Source organism: Pseudophryne corroboree, chromosome 8, assembly GCF_028390025.1.
Source record: "Pseudophryne corroboree isolate aPseCor3 chromosome 8, aPseCor3.hap2, whole genome shotgun sequence".
Classification (NCBI taxonomy): domain Eukaryota; kingdom Metazoa; phylum Chordata; class Amphibia; order Anura; family Myobatrachidae; genus Pseudophryne; species Pseudophryne corroboree.
In genome coordinates, this window is record NC_086451.1 from 368,462,710 (window position 1) to 368,484,090 (window position 21,381).

General features: G+C 47.0%; 1 protein-coding gene across 3 annotated transcripts in view; it reads left to right on the top strand.

Moving 5' to 3' along the window:
* WDR44 (WD repeat domain 44) overlaps positions 1 to 21,381 on the top strand; it is a 212,930-nt gene that overhangs the window by 173,642 nt on the left and 17,907 nt on the right. For all 3 annotated transcript variants that reach the window (XM_063937554.1, XM_063937555.1, XM_063937553.1), the window contains 2 exons: positions 1,767 to 1,868; positions 1,967 to 2,082. In XM_063937554.1, the coding sequence (XP_063793624.1) occupies positions 1,767 to 1,868; positions 1,967 to 2,082 (218 nt within the window). The remainder of the gene's footprint in view (positions 1 to 1,766; positions 1,869 to 1,966; positions 2,083 to 21,381) is intronic.

A 21,381-nucleotide genomic window follows, 5' to 3' on the forward strand; every position in this document is an offset into this window, starting at 1 on the left:
GTGATATTAACATTCCTATTAGCAGCCCATATTCTCCTTGTGACTCCTATATACTCCTCCTAACCTACTCATTCTTTCTTTGCTTCTCCCAGACTCTTGGAAGTAGATTTATTACAGCTTCTAGATCAGACAAGTGGCCTTTTTCTGTAGGCGAACACAACAGTAAACCTTACCCCTCAAAATCACATCCAGAATTTTCCCATATCTCACACAAGTCTTACAGAAACGTGCATTAATGTACTCATTATCTCCCATACTGGTCTTCCCCTAAACAGAGATTCACCCTGTGATTGTTATGAATGCAGCTGCTATGCTGATCTTCCTTGCAAAACATTAATGTTCTGCTTCTCTCTTTCAGCCCTAACTTGTTGTTGTTTTTGTGGGAGGTGGGGTTTCCAAATTAAATAGAAAATACTTATTTGCACAAAAGATGATTAACAAATCTACACCAACATACATCTCTATCTCCCAGCTCGACCCCTCTGCTCTGCACATGATCTGCATTGTACTTGCTCCTATTTCCGTTTACAGGACTTTATTTGGGCTGCATCCACTCTGTAATGTCCTCCCACGCATAACAAGTCTGTCTTCTAGTCTCTAAACCAGGGGTGTGGAATCTTTTTTTTTTTTCTACCAAGGGACATTTGGATATTTATAAAATCCTTCGGGGGCCATACAAAAATTATCAACTTAAATATTACCCTGCCCTCCAGTAGTTAGTGGTACTGAGTGCGCGTGCCGAAAAATGGGTGCGTCCAATTAAAATGGGATGTGATACACATATGCCCCCAATAGTGCAGTGCCAGATACACAAATGCCCCTAGCAGTGCCAGATACATAAATGCCGCTAGCAGTGCCAGATACACAAAGGCCACACACACCCCACTGTGCTGCTCACTGCTGTCAGGGACCAGACAGGGAGGAAAGCGCAGCTATGTCGGGTGACGGTGGTGGCGTGTAGGACCTCAAACCAGCCGCCGGTTCATGAGCCAATCAGAGCTCGCGGACCGGCCGCTGCCGGTCCGCGAGCTCTGATTGGCTCATGAACCGGCGGCTGGTTTGAGATCCTACCCGCCGCTGCCGCCGGACATAGCTGCGCTCTCCGCCCTGACAGCAGAGACACACCGCCTCTGGACTGAGGGATGGCGTGTCTTGCTGACAGACAGCAGCGGCCTGGAACAGACGGCTTTGCGGGCCTTATACGGCCCGCGGGCCGGTGGTTCCCCACCCCTGCTCTAAACCTTCATGCCTTCCCAGAAAACTCCCTTCTTCAGACAAGGTTATTAAATTCCAGACCTACCCATGTAACCTCCATAAGCTTTTCCGCTAATTACCTCTCTTACATCTTCCCCATATAACCTTACATATGTTCTCTTTCTACACTCCCACTGACAAAAACCAACATTACTGTGTGACTGCAATTCATGGTGGGCTGTATGATCCATTCTGGCTGGACCGATATGCAATATGTAGCACTTATCCTTGTGTAGCACTATAAATTGTAATTTTGCGAGTAGGGCCCTCCTACCTCTGTTGTTATCCAGTTTTGTTTTATTACTATCCTATTACTGTTAACTACCCAATTGTAAGCGTAACAAAAAATGCTGGCGCTGTTTAAGTAAATATTAACAAAATAAAAATTTGTAGTGCATTGCCGCCAGGGGAATAAATGGAAGAGTCTATTTTCTTTTGCTGAAGTTAAGATCGTTGGTGTTAGCCAACTTGTTTAACTGGATTTTATTTATGGATTTCTTTTTCTTTTTCAGCATTTAAAATACCATACTCAAATACACGTGCGCTCTACTAGAGGGCGAAATAGGGTTGGCAGAAAAATCACTGGAATAGAGCCATTGCCAGGAGAAAATAAGGTGACTTTCTTTCATATTACCTTTCTCCCTCCTTAAATGTAACTGTCTATATTTTTAGCTTGTTTCCTAACCTTTTTCCCCCATTTTGTTTTTTTTAGATCTTGGTAACGTCTAATGATTCAAGAATAAGACTGTATGACCTAAGAGATTTATCCTTATCCATGAAGTACAAAGGTTGTGTGAACAGTAGCAGCCAGATAAAGGCCAGTTTTAGGTAAAGGGCATATACTGGGTGAGAGATGCAGCGTAGAGCTGTCTGTATATGGAATGTGAGGCTGCATGGATGATGGCACATGGTGTCCTGTTCCCCTCTCATCAGGCGCTTCCAGCAGGTGGTGGTGGTAGCACCCCCTGCGTGGCACCATGCAAAATAATCTGACCTGGCCTTTCATATCGCATGTGCATGTGTTACTTATTAGCATGAAGGTGCCCTAATATTTGGGTGGGAGCTTCTAGTTCTTAAACATCACCCTTGTGCGTGCGTGCGTGCGTGCGTGCGTGCGTGTGTGTGTGTGTGTGTGTGTGTGTGTGTGTGTGTGTGTGTGTGAGACATCATTGTTAGTGACATTTCCCATCATTTCTCACTACTACTCATAGTGTCCTCTCGATATCTCCTCATAAGGTATCTCTGAGAATATATATATATATATATATATATATATATAAATAGAAAGAACGTAAGGCAGCACTCTGGAGTCGAATATGCGGTGTAAAAAAGGGGTGTTTTAATTCAACGTTTCGGGGTCCGAATCGCCGTTATAAGTAGAGATGAGCGGATTCGGTTTTACTCGGTTTTACTCGGTTCTCAAAACCGAATCTTATTGGCTATCCAAAACACGCGACATCCGTGAGCCAATTAGATGCCGTTTTGAGAACCGAGTAAAACCGAACCCGCTCATCTCTAGTTATAAGGACAACTAACACACGTGTAAATACAAACTTAAATACCTGCTTGGCGCGCTTTCAGCCGTCCTCTCCGTGCCGCTGTTCGGTTTCCGGGTTCAGGACTTCTGGTCAGGAGTCCGCTCACATGACCAGATGCCCGTTCCTGGGGCTGTCCAACGGGGGCGTGGGGCATGTTGCTAGGTAACCGCTGTGAAATGCATAAAAAGCGCACAATAAGACAGGCAATATTAAAAATCCTTAACATTGTGTTATGGCATATAAACATGCATAATTATACCATAAAAGCATCAACTTCAATCTCATAAAATCTGTGATATGACTCCATATGTCATCGTGCATATTGAAATAACATAATCCCGTAACAGCATACCCTAAATAAAAGTGTGTATGATTGCATCATGTGCACAGATTCAGGATTAAACCGCTAGCATACTACAGCTCCTCTAACTGTTATTCGGTCCATCATGCTATGATAACCATAGCTCATGCATACATCTGATAATAGCAGACTATCATATTTATTGATCTATGGTACATACCAAATTGGCTTATAGTCATTGCTATAAACTTTGGGTAAGCTAATGCCTATGAATCACTGGTACTTTATCTGACTTTCCAAAATTGAATTAACTAGTGTGCCGTTAGATGAAGTTGCTCATGCCCAGATTTTCGTTTAGACCCTTTGGACTCAATGTATCCAGAGTGAGGATCCAACGGGTCTCCAACTGTAACAGACGTTTGGCCCTATCTCCACCTCTTATAGAGAATGGTGCCTGGTCAATTATCTGATACCAGAGCGAGGCCAGGTTGTCTTTGGCTAAGGCAATATGCCTTGCCACCGGTTGTTCACTGTTACCTGTAGTAATGGCTGCCCTGGTGACAGATCTATGCTGGGTCATTCTTACTTGGAAGCTACATTCTGTTTTTCCCACGTAACTGAGGCCGCAGGGATATGAGAGTAGCTATACTACAAATTTTGAATTGCAAGTAGCTGCCACCTTGATGTGAATCTTTTTTTCCTGTATATGGATGTTTAAATGAGACTCCCGGAATCAGAAAGTTACATGTGGTACACCCACATCTGTTACATCCCTTTCTCTGTCTGAGGAAATGTGTGGCATTCGTGGCTTTTTTTGCCACATCGGTTTTAACTACTAAGCTCTTGATGTCTTGATGTTATTGCTCCGCGTGTAACTGGGCATTAATCTGGTATATTTAAACATCCACAGGTCAGGGTCTGTTCGTATGATTGGCCAGAGCTCTTTTGCTGGTATATGAACTGGCTGTGTTGTATTGATTGACCCATGGGAACACATTATATATATATATATATATATATAAGTGTGTTTATATGTGTATATATAAATATACATACATACATACATACATACATACATACATACATACATACATACATACAGGCAAAAAAGTATTTGGACAGCCACCGATTGTGCAAGTTGACCCACTTAAAAAGAAGAGAGGTCTGTGATTTCCATCATAGGTACACTTCAACTGTGAGAGACAGAATCTGAAAAAAAACTAGGAAATCACATTGTATGATTTTTAAACTATTTATTTGTATATTCTTGCGGAAAATAGATATCTGGACAATCAAAAAGTTTAACTCAATACTTTGTAATATAACCTCGGTTGGCAATTACAGAGGTCAAACGTTTCCTGTAGTTCTTGACCAGGTTTGTACACACTGTAGCAGGTATTTTGGCCCACTCTTCCATGCAGATCTTCTCTAGATCTGCTATGTTTTGGGTCTGTCGCCGGGCAACACGGACTTTCAACTCCCTCCACAGATTTTCTATTGGGTTGAGGTCTGGAGACTGGCTAGGCCACTCCAGGACCTTGAAATGCTTCTTACGGAGCCACTCCTTAGTTGCCCGGGCGGTGTGTTTGGGGTCATTGTCATGCTGGAAGACCCAGCCACGTTCCATCTTCAATGCTCGTACAGAGGGAAGGAGGTTTTTGCCCAAAATCTCACGATACATGGCCCCATTCATCCTCTCCTTAATACGGATCAGTCGTCCTGTCCCTTTTGCAGAAAAGCAGCCCCAAAGCATGATGTTTCCACCCCCATGCGTCACAGTCGGTATGGTGTTCTTGGGATGCCATTCATCATTCTTCCTCCAAACACAGCGAGTGGGGTTTATACCAAAAAGTTTGGTTTTGCTCTCATCTGACCACTTTACATTCTACCAATCCTCCTCTGGATCATCCAGATGGTCACTGGCAAACTTTAGACGGGCCTGGACATGTGCTGGCTTAAGCAGGGGGCTGCAGGATTTCAATCCATGACGACGTATTGTGTTACTAATGGGTAACCTTTGTGTCTGTGGTCCCAGCTCTCTTGAGGTCATTGAGCAGGTCCCCCGTGTAGTTCTGGGCTGATTCCTCACCGTTCTCAAGATCATTGATACCCCACAAGGTGAGATCTTGCATGGAGCCCCAGGTCGAGGGAGATTGTCAGTGATCTTGTATTTCTTTTATTTTTTAATAATTGCACCAACAGTTGATCTCTTCTCACCAAGCTGCTTGCCTATTGTCGAGAAGCTGATCCCAGCCTTGTGCAGCTCTACAATTTTGTCTCTGGTGTCCTTAAACAGCTCTCTGGTCTTGGCCATGGTGGAGAGGTAGCAGTCTGACTGTTTGAGGGTGTGGACAGGTGTCTTTTATACAGATAACCAGTTCAAACAGGTGCCATTAATACAGGTAACAAGTGGAGGATAGAAGAGCTTCTTAAAGAAGAAGTAACAGGTCTGTGAGAGCCAGAAATCTTGCTGCGTGGTAGATGTCCAAATATTTATTTTCCACAAGAATATACAAGTAAATTATTTAAAAATCATGCAATGTGATTTCCTTTTTATTTGTTTCAGATTCTGTCTCTCACAGTTGAAGTGTACCTATGATGGAAATTACAGACCTCTCTCATCTTTTTAAGTGGGTCAACTTGCACAATCGGTGGCTGTCCAAATACTTTTTTGCCCCACTGTATGTATAATGTCTAACACTGCCAGGGGGGAGGGCTGGCTTTGTTAATTGTGAAGTCTTAAGGTGTGACTACACTGTGCGATATTACCTTGCGATTTTTACTATATAGTCAACATCGCAAGGAAAGTTAGTGCATATCGCAAGGCGTTAGCCAGCTTACGATCCCAATGCGCACTCCCACGGGGTCGGTATCGCAAAGTTAGATAGACTGTGCAGGCAAGTAAGTTTTGACTATCTAGTACAAAGTATAGTCAAAATCGGCCATAGCCAAAATCGCATGCACACATAGTCAATATCGCATAGTTAAAATCGCACATAAGTCAGTATCTCACCGTATGTATGCACCATTAGCATCGGCCATTGTGATCAGATATGTCAAATTTGGCTATCCTTTCATTACTTTAGCACCTATTGAAAAACCAAGGAGTTAGATCACATCATCCATCTATCCATGATAGTTCTTCTAGAGCAGAGGTTCTCAAACTCGGTCCTCGGACCCCACACAGTGCATGTTTTGCAGGTCTCCTCACAGAATCGCAAGTGAAATAATTAGCTCCACCTGTGGACTTTTTAAAATGTGTCAGTGAGTAATTAATACACCTGTGCACCTGCTGGGTGACCTGCAAAACATGCACTGTGTGGGCTCCCGAGGACCGAGTTTGAGAACCTCTGTTCTAGAGGCAAGCTGATTTGGGCGACTTGTCATCCAAACGCTAGACCAATCCCTTGTGGTTGATGGGTTCTCCCCCTTCCTTGGAGATTCTGCAGAAAAAGCCATGTATTTATAAACAGATATTTACAGACTACTTCCAATGCTTGAATTCAAAATATAGTTTCTTCTGGGTACAAAGTAGACCTTTTGGGGTTTTCTCCTCAATAGTTTTCCACCATTGCCTTCAGATTGACTCAGGCGGCTAGGTGTGAAGGAACTATCCATTATTTGAATTTTTATTGACCAATAAGGAAACATTTTCTCGTTCAGTCTCTAAAGGCCCATACAAACGATTAGTTTCGGGCTATGCCCGATTCTCACTATGCGACGGGGGCTAGGTTGGCACATTGTCCGTTTCGCAAGCACACTCAGTATGTGCTTGCGATACTGACTGTGGTGGTCACTCCGAGTTGATCGCTAGCTGCATCCATTCGCTGCACAGCAAAAGGCAAAAAAACGGCACTTCTGCGCATGCGGCGCAATGCGCACGCGCAACGTACTATTACAACGAACTATGTAGTTTCACACAGGGTCTAGCGAAGCTTTTCAGTCGCACTGCTGGCCGCAGAGTGATTGACATGAAGTGGGCGTTTCTGGGTGTCAACTGACTGTTTTCAGGGAGTGTTCGAAAAAACGCAGGCGTGCCAGGAAAAACGCAGGCGTGGCTGGGCGAACGCAGGGTGTGTTTGTGATGTCAAAACAGGAACTGAACAGTTTGAAGTCATCGCAAGCGCTGAGTAGGTATTGAGCTACTCTAAAACTGCACAAAAAAACTTTGCCGCCGCTCTGCGATCCTTTCGTTCGCACTTCTGCTAAGCTAAAATACACTCCCAGTGTGAGGCGGCATTGCGTTTGCTCGGCTGCTAAAAATAGCTAGCGAGCGAACAACTCTGACCACCAATGTGTGATTTTGGCTAAGTGTTAATTTTGACTATCTCTTCTACAGAGATTGTCAAAATTGACTTGCCTGCGCAGTCTTTCTATTCTTGCGATGCCGACCGCGCACCGGCATGGAATTGGGATCGCAAGGTGACTTTCACCTTGCGATCTGCACTAACTTTTCTTACGATTTTGACTATATAGTCAAAATCGTAAGAAAAAAGCTCACCGTGTGTACACACCAATAGGTTCACAAGCCAGACTGTTCACTTTTTCCCATTCTCAGTCTAAAATCTAGTGTTCACCTAAAAGTAAAAACATTCAAAATTGGAACTGTTAAGGATGTTTGGTGGAATTTATCAGTGTCGTCGTTTTGCAATGCAGGACCTTTTATTACAGGAATTTATAGTCTTATTGGACATTACACGCCTACCTGCATGTACTTATATAGGAACGTTATCAGTGTTATTGTTTTGCAGTGCAGGACCTTTAGTACAGTAAATTCCAGGCCTTTCCATTTTTTACTAACCACAGCTCTCAGGATCTTTACAAAATGATGGCTGTCTTGACTGCCCACTTGAGTGGCTGTTACTCCATTTTTAGACTAGCTAATGATAAATGCTCCTTTCCCCAGAATTCTTCTGTTTATTATCGGTCTCACATGTGGATTATCAATTTTTAAAATCTAACCTGGTTCTATCTCAGAATATAGTGTTCCTAGGCGTGATTTTCGGCTCCCATCATCAAACTGTGCTTTGTCCTTGTAATAAAGGTTTTTATTGCTACAGGCCATGGTCTGTTTGGTTCTGAAATAAATACTTTTCACTTTGTCTTTCCATGAGGCTGCAGGGCAAAATAGTTTAGACTTTTAGGAATTGGAGTTTGCTCATTTTCATTCAAGAGAATTACAGATACAGTAGGCTTTCGACTTTAAACCTGTTTCACCTGCTCCTTTCTCAAAAAGATCTCATCTGCTTCTCTTAGTGGTTTCAGCTCACCCACCTGACAAAGGGCAGGCTATAGACCACTTGGGACTGGATTCTAGAGACAATGGATGCTAGTCCAAGTGATTGTGAAGCAATCATGCTTTAATCCATATTTCAAGGATGTTGGTCTTGCCTGTCTCCTCAATTTCTAGATCCGAGTCTTTTACACTTTAACCAGAGCTCAGAGTTTTCTTCAGGGAAAACCGATGTACAGATGTGTCAACTCATATCTAGCCTCCCTGCTCGTTAAACAGTCCTTCTAGTCATGCCATGCCCTTCCAGGGCATGACTCTGTAGTGCTGAGCATCTTTATGGGCAACTTTTTCCATTAAAATGCATTTCTCTGACGTCCTAAGTGGATGCTGGGACTCCGTAAGGACCATGGGGAATAGCGGCTCCGCAGGAGACTGGGCACAACTAAAGAAAGCTTTAGGACTACCTGGTGTGCACTGGCTCCTCCCACTATGACCCTCCTCCAGACCTCAGTTAGAATCTTGTGCCCGGCTGAGCTGGATGCACACTAGGGGCTCTCCTGAGCTCCTAGAAAAGAAAGTATATTTGAGGTTTTTTATTTTCAGTGAGATCTGCTGGCAACAGACTCACTGCTACAAGGGACTAAGGGGAGAAGAAGCGAACCTACCTGCTTGCAGCTAGTTTGGGCTTCTTAGGCTACTGGACACCATTAGCTCCAGAGGGATCGAACACAGGACCCGACCTCGATCGTCCGGTCCCGGAGCCGCGCCGCCGTCCCCCTTACAGAGCCAGAAGCATGAAGATGGTCCTGAAAATTGGCGGCAGAAGACTTCGGTCTTCAACAAGGTAGCGCACAGCACTGCAGCTGTGCGCCATTGCTCCTCATGCACACCTCACACTCCGGTCACTGATGGGTGCAGGGCGCTGGGGGGGGGGGGGGGGGCGCCCTGAGCAGCAATATTAACACCTTGGCTGGCAAAATAATCACAATATATAGTCCTAGAGGCTATATATGTGAAAAATACCCCTGCCAGGATCCATAAAAAAGCGGGAGAAAGTCTGCCGAAAAAGGGGCGGGGCTATCTCCCTCAGCACACTGGCGCCATTTTTCCCTCACAGCTCCGCTGGAAGGATCGCTCCCAGGCTCTCCCCTGCAGTTTCAAGACTACAAAGGGTAAAAAAGAGAGGGGGGGCACTAAATTTAGGCGCAGCAGTATATATATATAAGCAGCTATAAGGGAAAATCACTCAGTTATAGTGTTCATCCCTGTGTTATATAGCGCTCTGGTGTGTGCTGGCATACTCTCTCTCTGTCTCCCCAAAGGGCTTTGTGGGGTCCTGTCCTCTGTCAGAGCATTCCCTGTGTGTGTGCGGTGTGTCGGTACGGCTGTGTCGACATGTTTGAGGAGGAGGCTTATGTGGAGGCGGAGCAGATGCCGATAAATGTGATGTCACCCCCTGCGGGGTCGACACCTGAGTGGATGGTTATGTGGAAGGAATTACGCGACAGTGTCGACTCCTTACATAAAAGGTTTGACGACATACCAAATATGGGACAGCCGGCTTCTCAGCCTGTGCCTGCCCAGGCGTCTCAAAAGCCATCAGGAGCTCTAAAACGCCCGCTACCTCAGATGGCAGACACAGATATCGACACGGATACTGACTCCAGTGTCGACGACGATGAGACTAATGTAACTTCCAATAGGGCCACACGTTACATGATTGAGGCAATGAAAAATGTGTTGCACATTTCTGATGTTACCCCAGGAACCACAAAAAAGGGTATTATGTTTGGAGAGAGAAAACTACCAGTAGTTTTTCCTCCATCTGAGGAATTAAATGAAGTGTGTGAAGAAGCGTGGGCTTCCCCCGATAAGAAACTGGTAATTTCTAAAAGGTTACTAATGACGTACCCTTTCCCGCCAGAGGATAGGTCACGTTGGGAAACATCCCCTAGGGTGGATAAAGCGCTCACACGCTTGTCAAAAAAGGTGGCACTACCGTCTCCGGATACGGCCGCCCTAAAGGAACCTGCTGATAGAAAGCAGGAGGCTATCCTGAAGTCTGTATATACACACACAGGTATTATACTGAGACCAGCTATTGCTTCAGCATGGATGTGCAGTGCTGCAGCTGCGTGGTCAGATTCCCTGTCGGAAAATATTGATACCCTAGACAGGGACACTATATTGCTAACCGTAGAGCATATTAAAGACGCAGTCTTATACATGAGAGATGGACAGAGGGATATTTGCCGGCTGGCATCTAAAATAAGTGCAATGTCCATTTCTGCCAGGAGAGGGTTATGGACTCGGCAGTGGACAGGTGATGCAGATTCTAAAAGGCACATGGAAGTTTTGCCTTATAAGGGTGAGGAGTTGTTCGGGGATGGTCTCTCGGACCTCGTTTCCACAGCAACAGCTGGGAAGTCAGCATTTTTACCCCATGTTCCCTCACAGCCAAAGAAAGCACCGTATTATCAGGTACAGTCCTTTCGGCCCAATAAGGGCAAGCGGGTTAAAGGTGCGTCCTTTCTGCCCAGAGGCAGAGGTAGAGGGAAAAAGCTGCAGCATACAGCCAGTTCCCAGGAGCAAAAGTCCTCCCCCGCTTCCTCCAAGTCCACCGCATGACGCTGGGGCTCCACAGGCGGAGCCAGGTACGGGGTTGCCCGTCTCAAAAACTTCAGCAATCAGTGGGCTCGCTCACGGGTGGATCCCTGGATCCTTCAAGTAGTATTTCAGGGGTACAAGCTGGAATTCGAGACGTCTCCCCCCCCCGCCGTTTCCTCAAATCTGCCTTGCCAACAACTCCCTCAGGCAGGGAGGTAGTGCTAGAGGCAATTCACAAGCTGTATTCCCAGCAGGTGATAGTCAAGGTGCCCCTCCTTCAACAAGGACGGGGTTACTATTCCACAATGTTTGTGGTACCGAAACCGGACGGTTCGGTGAGACCCATTTTAAATTTGAAATCCTTGAACACATATATAAAAAAATTCAAGTTCAAGATGGAATCGCTCAGGGCGGTTATTGCAAGCCTGGACGAGGGGGATTACATGGTATCACTGGACATCAAGGATGCTTACCTGCATGTCCCCATTTACCATCCTCACCAGGAGTACCTCAGATTTGTGGTACAGGATTGTCATTACCAATTCCAGACGTTGCCGTTTGGTCTGTCCACGGCACCGAGGGTATTTACCAAGGTAATGGCCGAAATGATGATACTCCTTCGAAAAAAGGGAGTGTTACTTATCCCGTACTTGGACGATCTCCTGATAAAGGCGAGGTCCAGGGAGCAGTTGTTGGTCGGGGTAGCACTATCTCGGGAGGTGCTACAACAGCACGGTTGGATTCTAAATATTCCAAAGTCACAGCTGGTCCCTACGACACGTCTACTGTTCCTGGGGATGGTTCTGGACTCAGAACAGAAAAAGGTGTTTCTCCCGGAGGAGAAGGCCAAGGAGCTGTCATCTCTAGTCAGAGGCCTCCTAAAACCAAAACAGGTGTCGGTGCATCACTGCACGCGAGTCCTGGGAAAAATGGTAGCTTCCTACGAAGCAATTCCATTTGGCAGGTTCCATGTAAGGACTTTTCAGTGGGACCTGTTGGACAAGTGGTCCGGATCGCATCTTCAGATGCATCGGCTGATAACCCTGTCTCCAAGGACCAGGGTGTCTCTGCTGTGGTGGCTGCAAAGTGCTCATCTTCAAGAGGGCCACAGATTCGGCATACAGGACTGGGTCCTGGTGACCACGGATGCCAGCCTTCGAGGCTGGGGGGCAGTCACACAGGGAAGAAACTTCCAAGGACTATGGTCAAGTCAGGAGACTTCCCTACACATAAATATTCTGGAACTGAGGGCCATTTTCAATGCCCTAAGTCAGGCAAAACCCCTGCTTCAAAACCAGCCGGTACTGATCCAGTCAGACAACATCACGGCAGTCGCCCATGTAAACCGACAGGGCGGCACAAGAAGCAGGACGGCGATGGCAGAAGCCACAAGGATTCTCCGATGGGCGGAAAATCACGTGTCAGCAGTGTTCATTCCGGGAGTGGACAACTGGGAAGTAGACTTCCTCAGCTGGCACGATCTCCACCCGGGAGAGTGGGGACTTCATCCAGAAGTCTTCCAACTGATTGTGAACCGTTGGGAAAGGCCACAGGTGGACATGATGGCGTCCCGCCTAAACAAAAAGCTAGAAAGATATTGCGCCAGGTCAAGAGACCCTCAGGCGATAGCTGTGGACGCTCTAGTGACACCGTGGGTGTACCGGTCGGTTTATGTGTTCCCTCCTCTTCCTCTCATACCCAAGGTACTGAGGATAATAAGGAGAAGAGGAGTAAGAACTATACTCATAGTTCCGGATTGGCCAAGAAGAGCTTGGTACCCGGAACTTCAAGAAATGATCTCAGAGGACCCATGGCCTCTGCCGCTCAGACAGGACCTGCTGCAGCAGGGGCCCTGTCTGTTCCAAGACTTACCGCGGCTGCGTTTGACGGCATGGCGGTTGAACACCGGATCCTGAAGGAAAAGGGCATTCCGGAGGAAGTCATTCCTACGCTGATTAAAGCTAGGAAAGAAGTGACCGCAAACCATTATCACCGCATTTGGCGAAAATATGTTGCGTGGAGTGAGGCCAGGAAGGCCCCAACGGAGGAATTTCAGCTGGGCCGTTTTCTGCACTTCCTACAGTCAGGGGTGACTATGGGCCTAAAATTGGGTTCCATTAAGGTCCAGATTTCGGCTCTATCGATTTTCTTCCAGAGAGAACTGGCTTCGCTACCTGAAGTTCAGACTTTTGTTAAGGGAGTGCTGCATATTCAGCCCCCTTTTGTGCCTCCAGTGGCACCTTGGGATCTCAACGTGGTGTTGGATTTCTTAAAGTCACATTGGTTTGAGCCACTTAAAACCGTGGAATTAAAATATCTCACGTGGAAAGTGGTCATGCTGTTGGCCTTGGCTTCGGCCAGGCGTGTGTCAGAATTGGCGGCTTTGTCATGTAAAAACCCTTATCTAATTTTCCATATGGATAGGGCAGAATTGAGGACTCGTCCCCAGTTTCTCCCTAAGGTGGTATCAGCCTTTCATTTGAACCAACCTATCGTGGTGCCTGCGGCTACTAAAGACTTGGAGGCTTCCAAGTTGTTGGACGTAGTCAGGGCCCTGAAAATTTATGTTTCCAGGACGGCTAGTGTCCGGAAAACTGACTCGCTATTTATCCTGTTTGCACCCAACAAACTGGGTGCTCCTGCTTCAAAGCAGACTATTGCTTGCTGGATCTGTAGTACGATTCAGCTTGCACATTCTGCGGCTGGACTGCCGCATCCTAAATCAGTTAAAGCCTATTCCACAAGGAAGGTGGGCTCTTCTTGGGCGGCTGCCCGAGGGGTCTCTGCTTTACAACTTTGCCGAGCAGCTACTTGGTCGGGGTCAAACACATTTGCTAAATTCTACAAGTTTGACACCCTGGCTGAGGAGGACCTAGAGTTTGCCCATTCGGTGCTGCAGAGTCATCCGCACTCTCCCGCCCGTTTGGGAGCTTTGGTATAATCCCCATGGTCCTTACGGAGTCCCAGCATCCACTTAGGACGTCAGAGAAAATAAGATTTTACTCACCGGTAAATCTATTTCTCGTAGTCCGTAGTGGATGCTGGGCGCCCATCCCAAGTGCGGATTGTCTGCAATACTTGTATATAGTTATTGTTTAACTAAAGGGTTATTGTTGAGCCATCTGTTGAGAGGCTCAGTTATATTTCATACTGTTAACTGGGTATAGTATCACGAGTTATACGGTGTGATTGGTGTGGCTGGTATGAGTCTTACCCGGGATTCAAAATCCTACCTTATTGTGTCAGCTCTTCCGGGCACAGTATCCTAACTGAGGTCTGGAGGAGGGTCATAGTGGGAGGAGCCAGTGCACACCAGGTAGTCCTAAAGCTTTCTTTAGTTGTGCCCAGTCTCCTGCGGAGCCGCTATTCCCCATGGTCCTTACGGAGTCCCAGCATCCACTACGGACTACGAGAAATAGATTTACCGGTGAGTAAAATCTTATTTTTTATTCGCACAATGATGCAAATATGACACACAAGCAGTTTATGCTGCTTAAAATGATATGTGGCATGCATATATTCTGTGCGCGACTGGCTGTATCTGCATATGAAATGGTACGTTACAGTGAATACAGGCATGTCAAATATCAGTTTAATCAGCAGAGTCTGCTTGTGCGTCCTATTCACGTCGTTTTGCGAATATGACACATTTTCGGCAAAAAGACGCCCAAAACTAACGGAGTTGCACTGGACCTGTCTGCTACAGGGCGTATTAAGGCAAGTTGTATAAGGACACATCTGTGTATCCAGTCAGGCAGTGGCATATCTGAATCGCCAAAGAGGCACCAAGAATTGTCCAGGCTATGATGGAGACCTGCAAATGCCTGCCATTGCCTCCGTTTTCATTACAGGCATATCAAATTTGGAGCCAGACTACATGAGCAGTCGGGCCCTTCACTAGAAGGTAGGGTCTCTGCATATGGAGGTCTTCCTGCTCCTGGTAGAAACGTGTTTCAAAGTAAAAGTTCCTGCACCAAAAAAGTGACAGTCTACACCAGGCATTCCCAACCACGGTCCTCAAGGCACACCAACAGTGCAGGTTTTAGTGATATCCAGGCTTCAGCACAGGTGACTTAATTAGTAGCTCAGTTATTTTGATTTAACCATCTGTGCTGCAGCCTGGATATCACTAAAACCTGCACTGTTGGTGTGCCTTGAGGACCGTGGTTGGGAATGCCTGGTCTACACTAATGAAATTCACTTTCTTTCAACCTAAGCCCTTAAAGTGACAAAGATTACGGCTATAAAGGTTTTGGAGTCTTCCCTTTAACCGGTGCTAACCCTGTAGCTATGGTATGTTTTAATTTTGTTGTTTCACAGAAAGACGACAAAATAAAAAGCTTCTTCTTCTGGGTGCACATAGGTTTATACAATATAAAATCTGTTGATTAGGTATGCATCACAAATTCTATTTTTACAAAAGTCCTTTTAATTGTTCATGCTGTTTTTCTAGAAGTTCTAATATATTTACATGGATTGTCTCCAAATTAATATGGTTTCTTCTATTGTATTGTCAATAAATTCCATGGTTGAGGAAAACTCATGTCATCAACAGGCGAAATAATGGTTTAAAAATCTAGTGATAAAGATAGAAAAAGTAAAGAGTTTAAGATCAGCCTATCACAACTACAAGGTAAAGGACTACTGCTCCAAGACCAGTCTACTGGTAAATGCCATGGTGGCCACTTTGTGCTCTTCTCTAATTTACCTTTATCCTATGTTGGCAATGTTACCTTGGGTGTTGAAAAGACTGAAATGAGAGAGCTTGATTATTCTAGTGGCTCTAGATTGGTTAAGGAGATCTTGGTATTCAGACATTATCAGAATGGTCGAGCTACCTTCTTGTTGTCTCCCATTGAGGCCTGACCTACTGTCTCAAGGTCCTTTCCTGCCCATCTTGTTCGTCTTTAACAGGGATCTCTGTTGAGACCACCATCTTGAAAACTAAGTGTTGAAAACCAGGAAACCGGTCTCTGCCAGCAACCATCATAGGGCCTGGAGTATATATGTTTCTTTGTGTGTACAGAAGCATTCCCCCACTTTTACCTTCAATTTGCCAGGCTTCTTTTTCTGCAGCAGGATTAGAAGTCTGGATTATGATTGAGATCTTTCAATGTTTAATCCTATTCACTTGGTAGTCTTTTTTTCCAGAGACGATTAGCCATGATCCTAGAGGTGCAGTTTTTCTTGCAGGGGTGCTCCATGTGCAGCCTCCTGTGGCTCCGTGCACCTTAATTTCTCTGACGTCCTAGTGGATGCTGGGAACTCCGTAAGGACCATGGGGAATAGCAGCTCCGCAGGAGACTGGGCACAAAAGTAAAGCTTTAGGACTACCTGGTGTGCACTGGCTCCTCCCCCTATGACCCTCCTCCAAGCCTCAGTTAGAATTTTGTGCCCGGCCGAGAAGGGTGCATTCTAGGAGGCTCTCCTGAGTTTCTTAGTAAAAGTTTAGTTTTAGGTTTTTTATTTTCAGTGAGACCTGCTGGCAACAGGCTCACTGCATCGAGGGACTAAGGGGAGAAGAAGCGAACCTGCCTGCTTGCAGCCAGCTTGGGCTTCTTGGCTACTGGACACCATTAGCTCCAGAGGGACCGAACACAGGCCCAGCCTCGGAGTCCGGTCCCAGAGCCGCGCCGCCGGCCCCCTTACAGAGCCAGAAGCAAGAAGAGGTCCGGAAAATCGGCGGCAGAAGACATCAGTCTTCACCAAGGTAGCGCACAGCACTGCAGCTGTGCGCCATTGCTCCTCAGGCACACTTCACACTCCGGTCACTGAGGGTGCAGGGCGCTGGGGGGGGGCGCCCTGAGCAGCAATAGAAACACCTTGGCTGGCGAAAATACATCACATATAACCCCCAGGGCTATATGGATGTATTTTAACCCCTGCCAGAATACAGCAAAAAGCGGGAGAAAAGTCCGCCGAGAAGGGGGCGGAGCCTATCTCCTCAGCACACGGGCGCCATTTTCCCTCACAGCTTCGCTGGAAGGACGTCTCCCTGACTCTCCCTTGCAGTCCTGCACTACAGAAAAGGGTAAAACAAGAGAGGGGGGCACTAATTAGGCGCAGTATAAATAAAACAGCAGCTATAAGGGGAAAAACACTTCTATAAGGTTATCCCTGTATATATATAGCGCTCTGGTGTGTGCTGGCATACTCTCCCTCTGTCTCCCCAAAGGGCTAGTGGGGTCCTGTCCTCTATCAGAGCATTCCCTGTGTGTGTGCTGTGTGTCGGTACGATTGTGTCGACATGTATGAGGAGGAAAATGGTGTGGAGGCGGAGCAATTGCCTGTAATGGAGATGTCACCCCCTAGGGAGTCGACACCTGTGTGGCTGAGCTTATGGAAGGAATTACGTGACAGTGTCAGCTCTTTACAAAAGATGGTTGATGACATGAGACAGCCGGCTACTCAGCTCGTGCCTGTCTAGGCGTCTCAAAAGCCATCAGGGGCTCTAAAACGCCCGTTACCTCAGATGGCAGATACAGACGCCGACACGGATACTGACTCCAGTGTCGACGATGAAGAGACGAATGTGACTTCCAGTAGGGCCACACGTTACATGATTGATGCTATGAAAAATGTTTTACATATTTCTCTATCGTCCTAGTGGATGCTGGGGTTCCTGAAAGGACCATGGGGAATAGCGGCTCCGCAGGAGACAGGGCACAAAAAGTAAAGCTTTTTCAGATCAGGTGGTGTGCACTGGCTCCTCCCCCTATGACCCTCCTCCAGACTCCAGTTAGATTTTTGTGCCCGGCCGAGAAGGGTGCAATCTAGGTGGCTCTCCTAAAGAGCTGCTTAGAAAAAGTTTAGCTAGGTTTTTTATTTTACAGTGATTCCTGCTGGCAACAGGATCACTGCAGCGAGGGACTGAGGGGAGAAGGAGTCAACTCACCTGCGTGCAGGATGGATTGGCTTCTTGGCTACTGGACATCAAGCTCCAGAGGGACGATCACAGGTACAGCCTGGATGGTCACCGGAGCCGCGCCGCCGGCCCCCGTGCAGATGCTGAAGTCAGAAGAGGTCCAGAATCGGCGGCTGAAGACTCCTGCAGTCTTCTAAAGGTAGCGCACAGCACTGCAGCTGTGCGCCATTTTCCTCTCAGCACACTTCACACGGCAGTCACTGAGGGTGCAGGGCGCTGGGAGGGGGGCGCCCTGGGAGGCAAATGAATACCTATAAAGGCTAAAAATACCTCACATATAGCCCCTAGAGGCTATATGGAGATATTTAACCCCTGCCTGATTTTTCTAAATAGCGGGAGACGAGCCCGCCAGAAAAGGGGCGGGGCCTATCTCCTCAGCACACTGCGCCATTTCCTCTCACAGCTCCGCTGGTCAGGACGGCTCCCAAGTCTCTCCCCTGCACTGCACTACAGAAACAGGGTAAAACAGAGAGGGGGGGGCAAATTTATGGCGATATTTTGATATAACAAAGCAGCTATAAGGGAGCACTTATTATAAGGCTATCCCTGATATATATATAGCGCTTTTGGTGTGTGCTGGCAAACTCTCCCTCTGTCTCCCCAAAGGGCTAGTGGGTCCTGTCTTCGTTAGGAGCATTCCCTGTGTGTCTGCTGTGTGTCGGTACGTGTGTGTCGACATGTATGAGGACGATATTGGTGTGGAGGCGGAGCAATTGCCAAATATGAGGATGTCACCCCCTAGGGAGTCGACACCAGAATGGATGCCTTTATTTATGGAACTACGGGATAGTGTCAACACGCTAAAGCAGTCGTTTGACGACATGAGGCGGCCGGACAATCAATTAGTGCCTGTCCAGGCGACTCAAACACCGTCAGGGGCTGTGAAACGCCCTTTGCCTCAGTCGGTCGACACAGACCCAGACGCAGGCACTGACTCCAGTGGTGACGGTGACGATTCAACCGTATTTTCCAGTAGGGCCACACGTTATATGATTTTGGCAATGAAGGAGGCGTTACATTTAGCTGATACTACAGGTACCACTAAACAGGGTATTATGTGGGGTATGAAAAAACTACCTATAGTTTTTCCTGAATCAGAAGACTTAAATGACGTGTGTAATGAAGCGTGGGTTGCCCCTGATAAAAAGCTGATAATTTCAAAGAAATTATTGGCATTATACCCTTTCCCGCCAGAGGTTAGGGAGCGCTGGGAAACACCTCCTAGGGTGGACAAGGCGCTAACACGCTTATCTAAACAAGTGGCGTTACCCTCTCCTGAGACGGCCGCACTTAAAGATCCATCAGATAGGAGGATGGAAAATATCCAAAAAAGTATATACACACATGCAGGTGTTATACTACGACCAGCTGTAGCGACTGCCTGGATGGGCAGTGCTGGGGTAGTTTGGTCAGAGTCCCTGATTGAAAATATTGATACCCTGGACAGGGACAATATTTTACTGTCGTTAGAACAAATAAAGGATGCATTTCTTTATATGCGTGATGCACAGAGGGATATCTGCACACTGGCATCACGGGTAAGTGCTATGTCCATTTCGGCCAGAAGAGCTTTGTGGACGCGACAGTGGACAGGCGATGCGGATTCAAAACGGCATATGGAAGTTTTGCCGTATAAAGGGGAGGAGTTATTTGGAGTCGGTCTATCAGATTTGGTGGCCACGGCTACAGCCGGGAAATCCACCTTTCTACCTCAAGTCACTCCCCAACAGAAAAAGGCACCGACTTTTCAACCGCAGCCCTTTCGTTCCTTTAAAAATAAGAGAGCAAAGGGCTATTCATATCTGCCACGAGGCAGAGGTCGAGGGAAGAGACAGCAACACGCAGCTCCTTCCCAGGAACAGAAGCCCTCCCCGGCTTCTACAAAAGCCTCAGCATGACGCTGGGGCTTCTCAAGCGGACTCGGGGACGGTGGGCGGTCGTCTCAAAAATTACAGCGCGCAGTGGGCTCACTCGCAGGTAGATCCCTGGATCCTGCAGATAATATCTCAAGGGTACAGGTTGGAATTAGAGACAGATCCACCTCGCCGTTTCCTGAAGTCTGCTTTACCAACGTCCCCCTCCGAAAGGGAGACGGTTTTGGAAGCCATTCACAAGCTGTACTCTCAGCAGGTGATAGTCAAGGTACCTCTTCTACAACAAGGGAAGGGGTATTATTCCACTCTTTTTGTGGTACCGAAGCCGGATGGCTCGGTAAGGCCTATTCTAAATCTGAAGTCCTTGAACCTGTACATAAAGAAGTTCAAGTTCAAGATGGAGTCACTCAGAGCAGTGATAGCGAACCTGGAAGAGGGGGACTTTATGGTATCCTTGGACATCAAGGATGCGTATCTCCACGTTCCAATTTACCCCTCACACCAGGGGTACCTCAGGTTCGTTGTACAAAACTGTCACTATCAGTTTCAGACGCTGCCGTTCGGATTGTCCACGGCACCTCGGGTCTTTACAAAGGTAATGGCCGAGATGATGATTCTTCTTCGAAGAAAAGGCATATTAATTATCCCATACTTGGACGATCTCCTAATAAGGGCGAGGTCCAGAGAACAGCTAGAGATGGGATTAGCACTGTCTCAAGAAGTGCTAAAACAGCACGGGTGGATTCTGAATATTCCAAAATCCCAGTTAATGCCGACAACTCGTCTGCTGTTACTAGGGATGATTCTGGACACGGTTCAGAAAAAGGTTTTTCTCCCGGAGGAAAAAGCCAAGGAGTTATCCGAGCTTGTCAGGAACCTCCTAAAACCAGGAAAGGTGTCTGTACATCAATGCACAAGAGTCCTGGGAAAAATGGTGGCTTCTTACGAAGCAATTCCATTCGGCAGATTCCACGCAAGAATTTTCCAAAGGGATCTGTTGGACAAATGGTCAGGGTCGCATCTTCAGATGCACCTACGGATAACCCTGTCTCCAAGGACAAGGGTGTCTCTTCTGTGGTGGTTGCAGAGTCCTCATCTATTGGAGGGCCGCAGATTCGGCATACAGGATTGGATCCTGGTGACCACGGACGCCAGCCTGAGAGGCTGGGGAGCAGTCACACAAGGAAGAAACTTCCAGGGAGTATGGACGAGCCTGGAAACGTCTCTTCACATAAACATTCTGGAACTAAGAGCAATATACAATGCTCTAAGCCAGGCAGAACCTCTGCTTCAGGGAAAACCGGTGTTGATCCAGTCGGACAACATCACGGCAGTCGCCCATGTGAACAGACAGGGCGGCACAAGAAGCAGGAGTGCAATGGCAGAAGCTGCAAGGATTCTTCGCTGGGCAGAGAATCATGTGATAGCACTGTCAGCAGTGTTCATCCCGGGAGTGGACAACTGGGAAGCAGACTTCCTCAGCAGACACGATCTTCACCCGGGAGAGTGGGGACTTCATCCAGAAGTCTTCCACATGCTGGTAACCCGTTGGGAAAGACCAATGGTGGACATGATGGCGTCTCGCCTCAACAAAAAACTGGACAGGTATTGCGCCAGGTCAAGAGATCCGCAGGCAATAGCTGTGGACG